General features: G+C 33.9%; 3 protein-coding genes across 7 annotated transcripts; all 3 read left to right on the forward strand.

The window, feature by feature from the left end:
* The first annotated feature begins 988 nt into the window (after nt 1–988).
* On the forward strand, nt 989–6570 carry RGLG2 (RING domain ligase2). Of its 5 annotated transcripts, XM_022034670.2 has the most exons (13): nt 989–1104; nt 1201–1307; nt 2119–2527; nt 3433–3517; nt 3610–3750; nt 3834–3947; nt 4040–4137; nt 4301–4380; nt 4457–4562; nt 4649–4776; nt 4867–5050; nt 6070–6126; nt 6221–6570. In XM_022034670.2, the coding sequence occupies exons 3-13, from the start codon at nt 2204–2206 to the stop codon at nt 6299–6301; spliced, it is 1398 nt and encodes a 465-aa protein (XP_021890362.1). In that variant the 5' UTR covers nt 989–1104; nt 1201–1307; nt 2119–2203; the 3' UTR covers nt 6302–6570. The 5 variants fall into 5 exon arrangements, with proteins under 5 accessions (XP_021890362.1, XP_021890365.1, XP_021890364.1 ...); XM_022034673.2 differs by lacking the exons at nt 989–1104; nt 1201–1307 and adding an exon at nt 1713–1837; XM_022034672.2 differs by lacking the exons at nt 989–1104; nt 1201–1307 and adding an exon at nt 1727–1865.
* A 722-nt stretch (nt 6571–7292) lies between these two features.
* LOC110808999 (uncharacterized) lies at nt 7293–8030 on the forward strand. The gene has a single exon (XM_022034696.2). The coding sequence runs from the start codon at nt 7435–7437 to the stop codon at nt 7873–7875; it is 441 nt and encodes a 146-aa protein (XP_021890388.2). The 5' UTR covers nt 7293–7434; the 3' UTR covers nt 7876–8030.
* A 638-nt stretch (nt 8031–8668) lies between these two features.
* On the forward strand, nt 8669–17106 carry LOC110808987 (Pentatricopeptide repeat (PPR) superfamily protein). The gene is made up of 13 exons (XM_088214538.1): nt 8669–8823; nt 8968–9103; nt 9197–9359; nt 10107–10172; nt 10294–10391; nt 11045–11162; nt 11266–11469; nt 14148–14224; nt 15204–15297; nt 15891–15956; nt 16052–16129; nt 16292–16393; nt 16677–17106. The coding sequence occupies exons 1-13, from the start codon at nt 8796–8798 to the stop codon at nt 16791–16793; spliced, it is 1347 nt and encodes a 448-aa protein (XP_088070664.1). The 5' UTR covers nt 8669–8795; the 3' UTR covers nt 16794–17106.
* Nucleotides 17107–17332: the final 226 nt, after the last annotated feature.

The following is a 17332-nucleotide window of genomic DNA, read 5'->3' on the forward strand; positions in this document are numbered from 1 at the left end:
AATTTATATGAAATTCAAATTTAATTGTTATTTTATTAATTTCATGTTTTTTTTAAATAAAAAATTTCAATGACAAATACATTATTTAAAAATCAAATCAAATCAAATATAAATTTCAAAAATAAAATTTCGCACAAATTTCTAAAAATTTACTCTTGAAAATAGTATTGAATGGTGCCAACCCATGTTATATATATATATATGTATATATATATATATATATGACATGATTCATCACGAGGTGATAAACTTTGACCTCATGTGAAAACCTTTCGAAATGGGAATCCTAATTGTCTCCATTCCTTAGGCAAAAAACAAAAGTAGATCTTATCCAAACATGGAATAAAATTGTATTTATACATTAATTTAAAGTCTATTATTATACTATATTAATTTTATAAATTTAAATTGTTAAATAATTACTTTTCTAACTAATTATTAAAATGTTTATAATAATTAAATTATTTTACCATTTAACTTTTTATATTACACTCAATTATTAATATATTAAAAAATATAAAGAATATATTTCTTAATTAAATACCAAACGTGTGACGGTTGAAAGATTTAGTTAATCTATTTGATAATTTTTGTTTGATTTGAATTTATGATATAAAATTAATTTTTGTTCCTTAGGTAAATCATACAATATTAAATATTAAATTTTAAATTTTTTTAAATATTTTAAATAAATATAACAATTATATCTCACAAAGGGTCTATTTTTAATTTAATTTAATACTAACACTTAAAAAAAATAATGTGAATTTATAAGAAAATTGAAGATCATGATAAAAAATACATTTGATGAAATTTAATATATATATTTTTTTTTATTATTTGTCTATTTTAATATTTTTTTTACATCAATTTATGGCATATAATCTTAAATAAAATTACTATTTTGCACTTTAATTAACTTTCTAATCATAATTACGTATGTAATTGATTTGAATTAGATGATAGGAAATATAGTACCCTTCGTGCGTATCTATTAGGCACCAACTCGGGCAAAAGCAAAAAAGAACCCTGCAGCTAAGATTCCATTTTCCATTACCATGAACCTTCCATGTGATACCCATTGAACCAAAATCACTCAAAAAGGTGTCTCTTTTCTTTCCCGTTTTTTCAACAAAGTGTACGCATAAAGTTTTGCTGCTTTTAATCTGAATATTTTTGTTCATAAATTAATTTTAAAAGGGAAGAAGAGGAAACGGATCTGGTAGTTTTCTTGATTCTTCTCCGTTGAAGTAAAGCTCTCCCATTTTGGTTTACCATACTGCTGAGTCCATCTTCTTCACATACAGGTACTCCACTCATTCTCCTTTCAATTTGTGTTTTTGAATACATAACCTTTAATTTTTGGGGAAATTACGATATGGGTCTTGGATTTCTATGAAAATTATGAGAAGGGCCGTGGTTTTCTAGTTTTATCGCTGTTTGAATCTGGTGGGGTAGGGGGTTTGACGGTGCGTTATTAGTTTGGAATGGCTATATCGACTTGTCTTCTTGGTGTCTTGCACGACTTTTTCACGCGGCTGCCAGCGTGAGTTTATTAAAAAGTTATGAAAAATTAATTTGGCGTGTGTTGATTTTTTTTCCTTTTTGAGTTGTTTGGCATGCATCATTGTAACTTACCGAAAACATCAGCATGGAATTACTTGGAGATATGTACACACATATATATCTATATGAAGTATATTTGTAGGTTGATATGGAATTTTACAATGTGCTTAGCGTAGAAGGTTTTGGTATAAGGCGGCGACGGTTTCGTGAACAAGTCTGTTTCTACTATCTAGAGGCTGATGCAGCCTCTTTGATATTTTCTTTGTTTTTGGTAATCAACAAGTCTATGAACCTTCTTGGTAACCTGGGTGTCCCTTCTCTCTTTTTTTTTGGCTCATTCAAATTGTGTATATCACTGTAAATTGTGGTTTTCTTTGGTTGATTGGGTACTGGTTGTGGAAGGAGAGACCTGGGTTTGGTGAATATTGGAGATTTGGGATTTTCTTGGTCGGTGGTTGGTTTCACTTCTTGTATTCATAGCCATTGTCTTCTTGGGTTTTTGAATAGGCTCTTATATTGGTGCTTGGTCTTCTTTTGGTGTTTCTCCTGCAGGTGTTGATTTGGATTTGTTTGATTGAATTTGTTGTCTTGGGTAAGTAGTTGGATTTGTTTTGATCTCCGTTGATTGCTTTATGTGATGGGAGGCAAGAGTTCGCGGGAGGGGAGTTGGAGGCAGACTTCGTCTCTTCGTTCAGATTCTCGTTCAGGTTCATATTCATGGGGATCTCAATATGGGTTTTCTCAATCACCTTATGGTTATGAACATCAAAATTTTGCCCCTGAGACAAGTTATGGGCCACAGCCAAGTTATGCTTCACAACCAAGTTATGCTTTGCAGCAAAGTTATGCATCACAGCCATATTATCCGCCTCCTTCCACTTCTCAAGATAACAGAAGTGGTAATAAAACATTTGAACGGAAGTATTCAAGAATTGCTGATAACTACAATTCCTTAGAACAGGTAAGATCACATGGTAGAGGCACCAAGGAAGGATAGACTATATATCATCTCCTGATTGAGATTTTAACCTTTAATCTTAAAACCAAATGCAATCCTTGCGTTGAAATGGTTGACAATTTTCAAGAATCATGACTTCTATTCAAAAGAAAAAGAAGAATATCGATGTCTGTTCTGCAGTGTCTTTTTACATTCGTGGTGATTCTCACTTATTTTTCCATGGTTTTGAACTTGCGATCACTTTTTCCCCTGGTTGTTCTTTGAAAGTAGTTAATGATTTTATTACTGATTGTTCATGCTTTGTTTCACATACATAACACATTTTCCGTGTTGTTCACTTTATATTTTTAATCATAGTTAAAGAAGCTGGTTTTATGGTATTGTTGAAGAGGTTATCCAGGAGCTCAGGATTATGCAGCCTGAAGTCATCTGGCTTAGTGATAATGACTAATTTTCAACATTGTTATTTTTCAGAATAATTATTATTTTACTCCCACAACAGCATGTGGGGTTGGAACTTAGCCATAGATTTTCTTTTCACTGCAATTATGCCCTCAAATTATAAGAAAACTTATGTAGTAGTCTTTTTTCCTTAGCATTTTATAAGACCTAACTATAACAAAAAGGGAGTATATTCTTTCTCGTTTTGACATCAAATTGTAACAGAAAAGATTGGGACCCCTGTGCAATAGTCCTATAACTATAGGACTAACATGGTCATTAGTTCTTTTCTTTAATACATTAAGTAGTATTTTGTAACATGCTCTCATCTTTTTCAAATGCATATCCACTTTAGCACTGTAAGTTTTTAAGATGCCGCTTCATGTTCCATGTCTTTTTTTTCTGGGCATAATGAAGCTAGCCAAAACATTGAAGTTGAATAAGTTGACTGTTGTTCCTCTCTGCAGGTGACTGAGGCTTTAGCACATGCTGGTCTTGAGTCTTCCAATCTCATTGTCGGCATTGATTTCACAAAGAGTAACGAGTGGACAGGTTAAGTTTTTCAGCCTCATCTTTCTCCAGCACTTCAACCAAGGAGACAATGTTCAATATACTGATTTTTTTCTTTTTAATATTTTGATCAGGGGCAAGGTCTTTTAATAGGAAAAGCTTGCATTACATCGGAAATGGTCTTAATCCATATGAGCAAGCAATATCTATTATTGGTAAAACCTTAGTTGCCTTTGACGAAGATAACTTGATTCCATGTTTTGGATTTGGAGATGGTAAGTTTTAGTTATTATCCTTTTCGTATTTATTTATTTCAAGTATTAGGATGGTAACAATCATCACTACTGTATGTTGGCAGCATCAACACATGATCAAGATGTTTTCAGTTTCCATATAGATGAGAGATTTTGTAATGGGTTTGAGGAGGTTCTAAGCCTCTACCGTGACATTGTGCCTTGTTTAAAACTTGCAGGTTTCAGTTGTTTTCTCCAACCTTGTTCTTTATTATTGCTAAGTTCATTTGGTTGATTCTTGTAGCTTATCCTTACTGATATTTTCTTACAGGACCAACATCCTTTGCCCCCATTATAGAGATGGCCATGACAATTGTTGAGCAAAGTGGTGGACAGTACCATGTATTGTTGATAATTGCTGATGGACAGGTACTTTGCATGGGAATTAGGATATAATGCTCTCTGTTGATTTATAATGTTTTTCTTTTTGTCTACGAAAGCTTTTGTAGTGTAGCCTGTACAGAAGGGGTTTGATTGCTGCAATTTTATTTCCTCTAAGGATTAAGGCTTTTAGAATTCACGGTTGTTTCAGGTAACTAGGAGTGTTGATACTGAGCGCGGGCAGCTAAGTCCACAGGAACAGAAAACCGTAGAAGCAATTGTAGAAGCTAGGTGAACATTGCATCCCTGCTATCTCCTGCAATAATTTTTGTCTATACATGTTTTTTAATTTTTTTTCCGTTAACAGTAAGCTTCCCTTATCAATTATATTGGTTGGGGTTGGAGATGGACCTTGGGACATGATGAAGGAATTTGACGATAACATTCCTGCTCGAGCGTTTGATAATTTCCAGGTGAATGTTACTAGTAATTTTGTTGCTCTGTAACTATAAAGAGAAATGCCGTCATTAATAACGTGTTTTTGGGTTTTTCTTTTTAGTTTGTGAATTTCACGGAAATTATGTCAAAGAATAGAGATCAATCACGGAAGGAGACAGAATTTGCGCTTGCTGCTTTGATGGAAATTCCTTCTCAGTATAAAGCAACAATAGAGCTTAATCTATTGGGGTGATATATAGTTCCCTCTTTTTGTTATTTTTAAAGATTCTTAGATCTCTTTTATCCTGTAAAATCTGACAAATCTCATCATTTGAGCAGTCGTCGGAAAGAGAATATTCCTCAGAGGGTTCCCCTTCCTCCACCTCTATATGGTGCTGCGTCTTTTAGTAGCTTGAAACCTTCTCGCATCCCTAGTTTTCAACCAAGTGTGCCTTCCTATCCAAGTGAGAGTAGACCTGTCAGCAGTGCCCCACCAGCTACAAGTTCTACCTATGATAACCAGGTATTTTGTTTCCAAAAAGACCTCTTTTTTTGTGAGAGCATAATCTTATTCAATTGTCTATTAAGCTGCTAGCTTAAAATGTATAATTAAGATCACGATAGTATCGACTACGGAGCCATGGGAAACTGGAGGCCATATTTGACACTCTGTTCTTAATTTCTGACTAGAAACTGTGAAAGAAAATAAAAACTAGTGACTTGAGCATGCTATGTCTTGTTGATTGGAAGGTATCTTTTATATTTATGACGAATGAGTGAAATGTCAATTTTGATTTCAATTCCTACCATTTTCTAGCTCTGCAAAGTTATTTATACTCTTATACTTGCTAAACGAAGCCTTCCTAGCATTTGCAACCAGCTTATTATATTATCTCTTGGGTTTAGACTAATACACAACCATTTTAGGGCCCGGGTTGGTTGTAGAAAACTACTTTCTATTTTCACTCATTTTATTTTTTTTATGTTTCCATGGAAAAAATGTGGTCAATTGTTGAAAATGAGGACATGATTTGGAAAATGATTATGAAAAGATGGTGTAATTTGGAATACATAATTTTGTTGTCTTTTATTCATACCATATTTTTACTATCTGTTTCCAAATCGTAGCTTCATTTTTAACATGCGTACATATTTTTGTATAAGAACATTTTAGATAGTGGCAACTCAAGAGTTTTCTACAATTAAATGGTGCCTGATAAATTCTGGAGAGATATGATCTAAGGCCGACAATAGGTGTGATCTAGAAAGTCGATCTTTCTCACCATTTCTATTTGGTACACCAACAAGGGGTGTTCTATATTATGTTGACGTGTTCATCCTCCTATCCTTGAGGTTCCATATAGTTACTAGTTCATCTTATCATTTTGAGCGGATATGATCTAAGGCCGACTGATATGTTATATTGATATGTCCTACAATTTTGTATATTTGGTTGCTTATGAGGTTCCATATCGTTACTAGTTCATCTTGTCATTTTGGGTGAATATGATCTAAGGCTGACTTTTATGTTGTTTTTCACAGCTTTGTCCCATTTGCCTAAGTAATTCAAAAGACATGGCCTTTGGTTGTGGACATCAGGTCTCTATTCACTTTCCCTCATTCTTTTATGCTATTTTCTTCCAAAATTACCAAAGACTATATCAACTTATTTGATGATACTTTGTTTTGTCAGACTTGTTGTGAATGTGGACAAGAACTTCAGTTATGTCCCATTTGTCGAAGCCCGATTGAGACCAGAATAAAGCTCTATTAACAAAGCAGCAGCCTCCTTATCGTAACTTCGACCAGAAATTCTTTATATTCGTTAACCTAACAGTGATGGTGATAGATGTTGATATATAATTATCTGAATGGGAAAAAAATGGAATCCATCTTCATCTGCTGTACATTTTGATCCAATTCTTTTGTTTGTTTCCTTATGATCTATTGGTTACTCTGTGAGGGATATGTACATGCAGTCAGCTAGTGCATGGTTGTGAATATGTAGTCATTCAAAATTATCTGGTAGATTTACTTGTTTCAGGAGTTGGAAGTTATGTTTGCTTGAGAATTTTCTTTAGCATTTTGTAGTAATTTAGTTGTTTTTTTTTTTGTACAATCACCTTTATTTAGTAGTTATTATAAAAATTTTGCTAAATTACTATAAAATATATATAAAAAAAGAAGGTTTATCAGAGACATGATGTCTATTATATACTCTACCCTTAAGCAAGATAGTAGTAAATCTGTGTATATATATATATATATATATAAGATAGTGATATTGATTACTAAAGTTATGAGGACTTGAAAAAGTTTGATAACTAAAAATTTGACAATAATAATTGAGGTTCTACCAACATCAACAAACTCCTCAAGCTCTTGAAATAAATTGCTGAAATAAGCTGTTGGGACACCCAGAAATATTCATGACAAGATTGTCCCAAATGGCTTAAATTGATTACCCAGTAGAAATCTTTATCTAACTCATTTAATATATATATATATACAAATTTGCATACTGTGATTAAAATAGGTGAAAGTATTTATTTACACACAAAAAATTAGTATTATTAATAATAACAAGTAAGAAACTTGATTCCATGCCAACTGTGCTAAAAACCATATTGATGAGAATAAACTTTCTCATCTCCCAAACAGACAAATCACAGGCCTTCTTCAGTCTGCTTTGCAATCAATGCACGCACCCAACTGTCTCCATTGCAACCCCACCTTCTCATCTTTTTCTTCATATTCATGTGAGCTTCAGAAATCAACAACTCATACCAATAACAACCAGAACACCCATTTCTCTCTCAAAAAATCCTCAACCCATCTCAATTCTCTTCATAAAAACACAAACCCAGAGAAAAGAAAGGAGGAAAACCCATCTTTTTTTTTTTTGATATGGAAATGACCTGTTCAACCAAGTTTGGATACCAGCGACTGATACCAGAAGCTGGGTGTGATTATGAGCATGATGATTGTGAAGAAGAAATAAGCGAAGCGAGGAGACAAGTGGGTATTGGAAAGGGAACAAGATCAAGCTGGTTCAGGTCCAAGAAGATGCCATCCGTGAGAAGGGTTAGGGTTAGAGTTAGGGTTAGGGTTCCAAGTTTGGGCAGGTTCTTGAGGAGGAAAAGTAGGGTTATGGCGTCCTCTGTTAGGATTTCAATCGGGAAAGTGGTGAAGAGGTTGAAGGAAAGTCAATCTCATTTTGGGGATCTATTCGCTGGGAATTATCTTTTCTTGCAGGTCAATCCAACTTCACTTAAATATTGCATTGAGAAATCTTGGAATCATCATAATTTGGGCTCTAAGTACTCTGTTTCTAGGGTTGCTTCTTGAGCATTTTTAATGTATTGTATTTCTAAGATTTTCTTTTTGGGTTTTGTTTCTTCTCCAAAGTTCATAGTGCTTCAATGCCAGGGTATAAACTTGGCCTTTCTTCTTTGTAATATCAATACACTAATAAATTAAATATTTATTTTTATTAAATTAAATATTATAAAATAATTATAATTAATCTACAGTATATTTAAATACGATACAAAATATTAAAGTATATGATTACTTTTATATTGGTTAATTAATTTCATAACTTATATAGTATTACACTAATATTTACTACAAAATAAACATACATAATAAAGATAAAAATAGTTACAAATTATATTAATATTTGAAGAAATATTTTTCTCGTTTTATAATTAAATTAATATCGAGTTTTATTTTAATTTAAATTTCATTAAATATATATAAAATTATATTTTTCTCGTGTTTAGTTGAAGTTATTTTTTCTGTAATAAGTGAAAATACATATTATATAATTTTATAATTAAGTATATGAATTGAATTGATTTAATTATAAATTATAAATAATTTATAAAAATCAAAGAACTAAAAATTTATGAATTTAATGAAAAAATATAATATATTTAAATTAAATACGGTAAAACTATAAATTGTTAAATAAATTCCACTAAATGGCTACTTTTTTAAAGTTGGGCTTTAAAGGCCCAGTCCATATAGCACACCAGCTACCCAATATCCACGCCGACCTTATTCTGCTCTTTACAAAAAGAAAAACGGTGCGTTTTGGTCTCTGGCCATATTCTGCCATTTACAAAAACAATAATAATAAAAAACGGTGCGTTTTGTTCACGCAATTCAGAGCAAGAACTGGAACTGAAGAAGGGTTTACCAGCTTCTCACTTCGAAGGGATTGCAGTGAAAACCTTCTTCCCTCTCTTTCATTCTCTTCCGCCATGAAAGTCCTCATTCAGCTCGTTTCTGGTACCATTTCGTGCTCATCCAGTTCTCTCCCTCCCTCTCTCTCTCTCTCTCTATATATATATATTTATGTTTGTTTAGACTGTCACAATCTGATATTTGAACTTCTCCATTTTCATGGGGTTTTTCTCCGTGTTCATCACACAGGGAAAAACAGGTCCCTGCTCCGAGGTTTGGGTCGGAGGTACTTTGCCGCATCAACTGAAGACTATGCTAAGCGAAACTACGCCAACAATGTCTCTGAGTACAACACTGTCGTCCAATCTCTCACCGCTAAACGCAGGTTTCCTTCGTGTCTTTCATCATTATATTGACTGTATATGCTGAATGTTTTGGTTCAATGTCTGGGTTAATGGGTGGGTTGTGGGTTTTCCAGGTATTATCTGCTGAGGGATGTTTACGATGATATGATGCTAGACGGGGTACAACCCACGACGGATGTATTCCATTCGCTAATGGTTGGGACCATGAGGGGGGCTTCTTTGGAGGATGCTATGTTCTTCCGTGAGGAAATGAAGACCATGGGGATGCCACCAGATGTATGTTTATTATTGTCGTTGCTTTTTTTAATCTTTCCCAGTCTTCTAAATTGATGGTATTTTATACTGGGAGGTCTAACCAATGATGGACTTTAAATATGGAATTTAGGAATTTAAGGCCCTTGTATTGGCTCTTGTTGGTGTTTCCTAGAAAATCATTTGGATTTCTCAAGTTTAATGTTTTGATTGGTTGCTGGCAAGTAAGAAATAAATACGTATATAAGGGACGTTAGAACCTTTTTTCTCTTTTTGACGGAAAGTTCTGTTTCAAGAACTGTTGGATTATACTGTTCTCGTGATTAATGAGTTGGGTTTTGGATATCTTAAGAATTTGGTGACTGGGATTTCTTTTATTTGCATCTCAGTTTATTGTTTCTTGCTGAAATTGCATCAAAGAAAGAAAAGTTTATGGACCCGGAAAGTTGGATTTGCAAGTATTTTAGTGGCTGTTAGCCAACGGTTTCAGTGTTTTCACACATTTGGTCGTGTTTTTAAATGGGTTTTCTTAAACTATAAACTTAATTGCTTGTTAGATAATACTCGATAAGCCTCGTGAGAAGTTAAGGTAAGTGGAGTTCAATTCTTATTTTTTTCTCAGTTGTAGCTTCTTTCTTTTTTTTTTTTTTTTTGAAATATAGTTGTAGCTTCTTTCCATAGGTGTATGAGAAAAAAGTCAAGTGGTAACTTGATTGCTTTCAAAATAATTTGGTTTTGGTGTCTGGATTGATTGTATATTTGTACGTATAGGTTAATTTGTACAATTTTCTGATCTCAACATGTGGTAAATGCAAGAACTCAGACCTGGCAATTCGGGTATGTTACCATATTCACTTTTCTAGAGCAAAATTGTTTCCTTAACAGCATTCTTTCATGAGCATTACAAACTATATTTACAAGTATTCAAGTTTCAGACTATCCTTCTTGTTCTTTGAAGATTTTGGAAGAAATGAAGAGATATGAAGTAAAACCGAATGGACAAACTTATATTTGTCTACTTAATGCATGTGCAGCAGCTGGGCGATTAGATCGAGTGTATGCTTCTTCCTCATTTGTCTAAAGTCTGCCTTGATTCATTTGCATGTGGACTAAACCATGTCAGCTATGCATGCACATTTTCTGCTGGCTACAATCCTATCTTTTTTATGGATGATTCATAGGTATCCTAAATGATTTGCCAAAATATTAATTGGGAATGGTGCTATAATATTGACTGAGTTGATTGACCTGTGATTTCTGAAATTTTATTACTCAACAAATAATTGTTTCTTTTGGAAGACATATCAATGTCGTTGTAAGATGATCTTGAACATGTAACCCATCTATGAAAGCAAATAATAGGAGCCTGTGTAATCATAGGAACCTGTACTTGTAGAAATCAATGTTGAATGAGTTGACTGACGTGTGATTCTTTCTGAAGTTTAATTGCTCAATAAATAATTGTTTCCTTTTGGGGGATATATAATTGCTTCTTGTGAGGTGACCTTGAATATGTAAACCATCTGCCAAAGCATATCAAGAGGCCAGGGTGATCACTGGAGTAACTGAGCTGATCATATTTCATTTGAGTGAAATTTGGCTTTGTGGTTTCTTACCTCTTCAAGTTGTTTCTGCAAATAAGTTGCCCTAGTAAGCTGCCTGATATATGCAGGCTTAACAAAAATGTCATCTGCCTTCAAATGCTACAGGTATGCAATTGTCCGTGATATGACTGCAGCAGGTGCTGGTTTGAACAAGTTCTGCTATGCAGGACTTATAACTGCGCACATGAACAAGATTCCTAGAACTGAGGATGTAGCAGCCAAAGTAACTTGTAGCTACTTTTCTCTTAGTAAAATGTTTTCAATTTTATGTTATTTGTTTATATCTTTAAAATTTATCTAACATCAGCCTTTTGTTTTGTCCAAAGATAATTGAGCTTATAGAGCAGTCAAAAGGTTGGTCTGTTGACCCTACACGTAGCAATGCTGAAAATGTGATGCTGGGTGTTAGCGAAGAAGAGTTGTATAATATGCCAACTGCTGAATATGCTCACAGGACTCGATTTTTGAATAAGCAGCTAACTGTATATCATGTTGCACTCAATGCCTGTGCAGATCTTAAGAATGTAGAGGTATCAACTCGCCCCTCTAAACCTTGAATTACCTTCCATGAATTGTTCTTGTAGCTTCTTTATTTGTGTTCATGTACGGGTCTCTAAACGTTTGATTTACTTTAATTTTAATAATTCTAACAGTTTTTCTTGACATGTTTGTCGATGCACGCATGTTTTGTGGCATTATGCATCTGGGCATCTGGATGTATGTAAGATAGATGTTATTGACTAATACATGGCAGTTAATGTCAAACCTTCTTTTGTGCATTGGAAAATATAGATAGATATCTTTTTATGTATTAAATTTTAAATGAACCTAAGTAAGACAAACTAAGTGTTCATAACAATAATCTAGCCTTGAGCCTTGACATTCAGTCAGATGCTTTTCCTTGAAATTTTAGTGTATCGTATATATTATATTTATACTCAACCAATTGCCTGCAGTCTCCAGGTTTCTTTTTTTGATAGAAAAAGAAACTTTATTAAGAAAGAGAATGGAACAGTACGAAAACTGTGGATAAGATACCCAACTGAAAAGAAGCTAAAATAAAACAAAAAAACATATAAAATAATGCCAAAGGCAAAAAGGAACCAAGGGTGATGATTACGTGATTATTGTTTCCCAATTCCTGTGAAGAATAGTGAGAGAAACACAAAAGAATAGTCCATGTGCCTTGGCTCATAGGGAAGCCAAAAAAATCATTTTCTCCCACGTCATATCAACTGGAAAGGGTCGATTATCAACAAGCCGAATGACTTCTTTCCAACCAAATAGTCCATAGACCTGTCAATAGTCTCTAGATTTTTCAACTCTTTCTTTACACTCAAAGCTTTCGTTTTTCTTTTTGAGTAAAAGAGTATATAATGCTATAGAGTGTTGATTTCGGAGAGAAAAAATATAAATTTTATTTCTCATACCCTTTGTATTGTTACACTTAGAGTATTTATAAAATTTCTAATCTACTGATTGCAAAATTCTTATTTTAATAGAATTCTATTTATATGAGATTACTATTTTTATGGAATCCTAATTATTTCATAATAAAGTAATTAAATAATAAATTAAAATAATTAAATAATAAAATATGGTATTCAACACTCCCACTCAAGTTGGTGTGGGAATATCACACATGCCCAACTTGCAAACCAAGTTGCAAATTGGAACCAGATTTTTCACGCAGTGAAACGGCTCGGGCTTGGCTCAAAATGGCTCGGGCTCCACCGGAGTACCACACGACCTCTCACGCGCCACCATACACCGCCAGGCGCCCTGCCACCGGACCACCACGCGTTGCCATGTGCCTCCGCCGGAACTACCACACGCCATTGCCGTGCTGGTTCGTCTTCTCTGGCTAGTCATGCGTTCTTTCTCTGGTTTTGTGGTCGTCAACCTGCACAGATCTCGCCGCTCGTCTTTTCCTCTTCCTCTTCAGTCACGCAGATCTAAGCAAATCATCTGTCGCACGATTTCTTTCCGGCCAGCCAAGATCTTTCGTTTAATGGTTTCATGCGGCCGCGCTTGGACAGATCTCCCCGTGTTGCTCTTCTAGTTTCGCCGGTCGACGCTCTGCCTTGCTGGTTGATCACCGCTCGCGCGCGGATCTGGTCTGATCCGCCCGCTCCCTCTGTTTTTAAATGTTGGTCGGGATGGAAGGAAAAATACCAGATATGTTTTTCTTTGACTCTCTCTCTCTTGGCTTTCTAGGGTGATAATGTGTGTATATCTGGATAAGTGGGTACCGACCATTCCTATTGTGCTATTTAAAGGATTTAAGGAAATCCTAGAATTAGAACCCTAAAATAGCTTTATTTGGCTATGATACCATGTTGAATTTGGAGAAAAAAAAATATAAATTTTATTTTTCACACCCTTTATATTGTTATATTTAGATTATTTATAGAATTTCTAATTTACTAACAAGAAAATTTTTATTCTAACAGAATTCTATTTATATGAGATTATTATTCTTATATAATTCTAATTATATCATAATAAACTAATTAAATAATAAATTAAAATAATTAAATAATAAAATATGGTACTCAACATAGAAAAAAGCTGCAAGGTGGTTCTGTCCATGTACAGGAAAGAGAAACAAAATATACTCAGTTAAAATGTCAGAAAGGTCCCAAGATTTTCTCCATTTTGGATTTGGATGAATTTTAAACAAAATACACAAGGTTTGGAACCAAAAGTCTCCAAACCTAGAAACAGTAGATACAAACCCCTAAAACCTCTACTCATTTACGTTCAAACAGTCCATGAGATAGAATGAGGAAAGATGGCAGTGAGGTTCTTCTTGCTTTTAGCGATGAGGATATTATTCCAGGTACTAATCTGCCTTCCCTGGACAAAAGCCATCTATGCTTCACCGACCATACATGCCACTACCTTAAAAATTCTAGCTGCCAGAACCTTTGTCCATCAACATATAGATATAATCAGTTTGGCTGATGGATCTGGAATGTTTCATGTCTCAGGCAACTTGGACTTGGGGATGAGGACCAAAAAGTGATGAATGAATTGTTTCTCCACTATGATCAAAAACTTGGACCTTGTGCTTGAAGCTGTTGAACTTGCATTTGTTTTCCTTTTTTGCTTCCATGAACACTTATGTTTAGCATCTGCTTTGATATGCTCTATTGTATCTCACTACTATTTGTTTCTTTCTAAATGTTAATCTGGGTCATGATAGGCAATGGAGACTATTTTGGAGATGCTTAAGAAGGATGGAAAAGATACTGATGGTTTTATTGCCATGCAAACTATGAGGTATAAAATCATAACAACTACTGCTTAAAAGTGATATTGCTCAAGGGATTAACATTAGTATATGTGTTAGTCAGATGACACTTTTTATGTATACATTTTACGCATCTTCAAGATGTGGATTATCAAAACCATTCTTTAATTTCGTGTATTTGTTCCCAAATAACTTGGAGCTATCTGTAAGTAAACGTTGTGTTGCTTCTTCAGCCAAAATGTGGTGCAATCATGTAATATGATCTTTCTTGAGCATTTTGTGCATGATTTCATAATCAATGACTTTTACCATGCACTTGATTCAAGTGTGCTGTAGACAAACATGTGGTCCATGATTTGCTGTATTTTGCATGGCTCTATGCATATGTGCCTGCAAGTATGCCATTATGGATAAGTTCTGTTTAGTACTTGACTTCTTTGTTTTGGAAGATTTCTTGGTTGCACCAATTAACTGCTGTGTGATTAGAGGGGAGACTTTGCATAATTTAGATGCTTAGTATAGTGTTTGTCTATACATTTTCCTCCAAGCATGCTATTCCTTTTCTGCACATGCTTTGTTATATCCTTTTCTGGGAGACTTTTTATTGCATTAATTATTTTGCTGTCCTGTGCTTGGATGGTAGATTTTGCACTATTTTAAATTCTTCCAGTGGCTGATTGATTTGGTCCGCTGGCTGCAGGCTGTTATATGTTGTCTATTTCCAGTTCATTGCATTTTGGGACTACAAAGGAGTTCTTTCACTAAGATAGAGTGGTGTATTACACAAAATAAGTTTGCAAATTAGGTTTATGATCTAAAATCATGATGACCTCTTGTAGCAACTATATTGGCTACTAGTTTCCAAACTTGCCATCATATTTTGCTTATTCCTGCTTTACTTCATGCACCCAAGAACTTGTTTTGTACTGTCTTTTATCCACTATTTTGATTAATCATTGATTTTGCTTTTTGATGTGTAATCTGTATTCAATTTTCGTTTTCATGAAGATGCTATCTACATTCTGGAGATATTGATCGTGGTCTTAAAACTTTTGAAGACTACATGAGTTCAGGGAAGATCCCGGCTGCAGAGCTATATGTGGTGAGTTTAGTTTCTGATGGTGTCAATTTTTTTTTTTCAGATAAAATTGATGGTGTCAATCATATCACATATCTTATTATTTGGTTGAATAGTTAAGGGTTTTCACACTGCAGTCTGAATTCTGTTCCATTTAATGGATATATTTAATTTTGGTTTTGCGTGGATAAATATTGCTGTAGTATCTGATTTAAGTTGATTTTTCACTTGCTGTTAAACTGCACTTGTCTCGAAGTTAAAAAACCAGCTTTTTTTTTTTTTTTTTTTTAAAAATGTTCTCTTAAATGTTTTAATAATATTTCCATTTCTTGCATAAAAGAATTTAGATGTCTCTAGGATGATCTTTAGGTTTCAATCTAAATGAATCAGTGTTGACCAGTTTCCTTATTAGTTTTTTTGTTTAAAACTTTCTTTAGTGAAGGGGCTAACTCCAACAACACCAGCAGAGTACAGATTGTTCCGTCTTGCTGGAACTTAATTTATTCTGCCATGATTTGGCAACCTTTTCCACTTGCAGGATGTTTTTTTTTTCTTGTATTAAGCTGTAATTTAAGATGATTATAATACTCCGAAAATCTTTTTAATTGTGGCTGTAGACTCTAATTGAGGGAGCCATGGTTGGATACACTCCAAAGGGAATGCAACTTGCTCAAGACATGCTGGTATCTTTTATTCTGTTATATTTGTTGTCAGCTTCTGATATTTAGGTACTCTTTTATCCTTTCCATTAATTATGTCGATTTCTTGGCTAATGCAGGTACAAATGAATTCTAGGAGCTTCTTCTTGACTCCAAGAAGGGGAAGTGATCTACTTCTTGCTGCAGCTGGTGAAAAGGTGAGCAAGCAATTAGTTTGATCCTCGTAAATAGCTTCCAGCAAGAAGTTCTTTTGTCTAGTTTTCGTCTAATCTTCATAATCCACTCTATGACACAATAATAGAGCTTGAGATTTTTTGGTTAGAACATCCATATATCTAATCTTCTTTATAATTTGACAGACTGGTGGATATACCATTGCCAATTATATATGGGACCTGATGCAAGCTCGCAAAATAACCCCAACTCTTCCTGCAGTGGAAGCATATTACAAAGGCTTGAAAGTAAGTTCTCATCTTAAAAATACACTGAAATCTATTAAGAATTGTTTATTACATAAACCAAATTGCACTTTCTCTGCAGAGTGCCCTGCTATCTGCATTCATTTTTGTTGCTGAAAAGGGTGTCGATGTTGGCTTGTTTAGACTCAAAAAATTATTTACCCTCTGCCTTGCAATCTGCATTCAAATGCTTGTTGATATCTGCTTAAGTTGATGAGAAAGATGGCTTCTGCTTTTCTTTCCAATTCTAAACATGTTTTCCCTGATTTGTTGTTGGAAAATGCAGGACCGTGAAATACCTGAGAACGATCCAAGACTATTAATAGTTTCTCGCACATACGACAACCTGCGTTCGAGATTTGGACCAGCATCGAACAACTTTGATCGGAGCACGAGGAAGTAACAAATTTTCATCTGGGTATTTATGGTGAAACTTTGCCATCATAGGGAGCAACATTTCTATTTTCGCTTGACTGATAAATTTTTACCGAAGGATTAAGAAGATGCTGCAGATCTGTGGATTTCTTTATAAGTGAAAGATGGAGGTTAATGAAGTAAGATTTTCTTTTTCTTGCAGAGAAAGTAGCTTTTATTTTCTTTCTTGTAAGTGGAAGTTGAAGGTTCATTAAGATTATGTACCATAACTTTCTGTTTAGGAAAATGTTACAATAAATTTGAGCTTACAAGATTAATTATAAGCATTTTTTTCTAGGTTATATATGTTTTATTATTTAAGTAATAGTATTTGAATAAGCTCAAATTTGTGTAATAGTCTCGAAATTTAGATTGAATTTGCATTAAATTTAAATTTATTGTTATAAAAATGAGATTGTATTATAACTATAATAGATTTGAATTAAAAAATTAATTTTAATTCAATTTTATGTCTAATAGTTTTTCATGGACAGATGTGATTTAATTATATGTTAAATATATATATAT

The sequence above is a fragment of the Carica papaya genome, chromosome 1 (assembly GCF_054855325.1).
Source record: "Carica papaya isolate Zhongbai chromosome 1, ASM5485532v1, whole genome shotgun sequence".
Classification (NCBI taxonomy): domain Eukaryota; kingdom Viridiplantae; phylum Streptophyta; class Magnoliopsida; order Brassicales; family Caricaceae; genus Carica; species Carica papaya.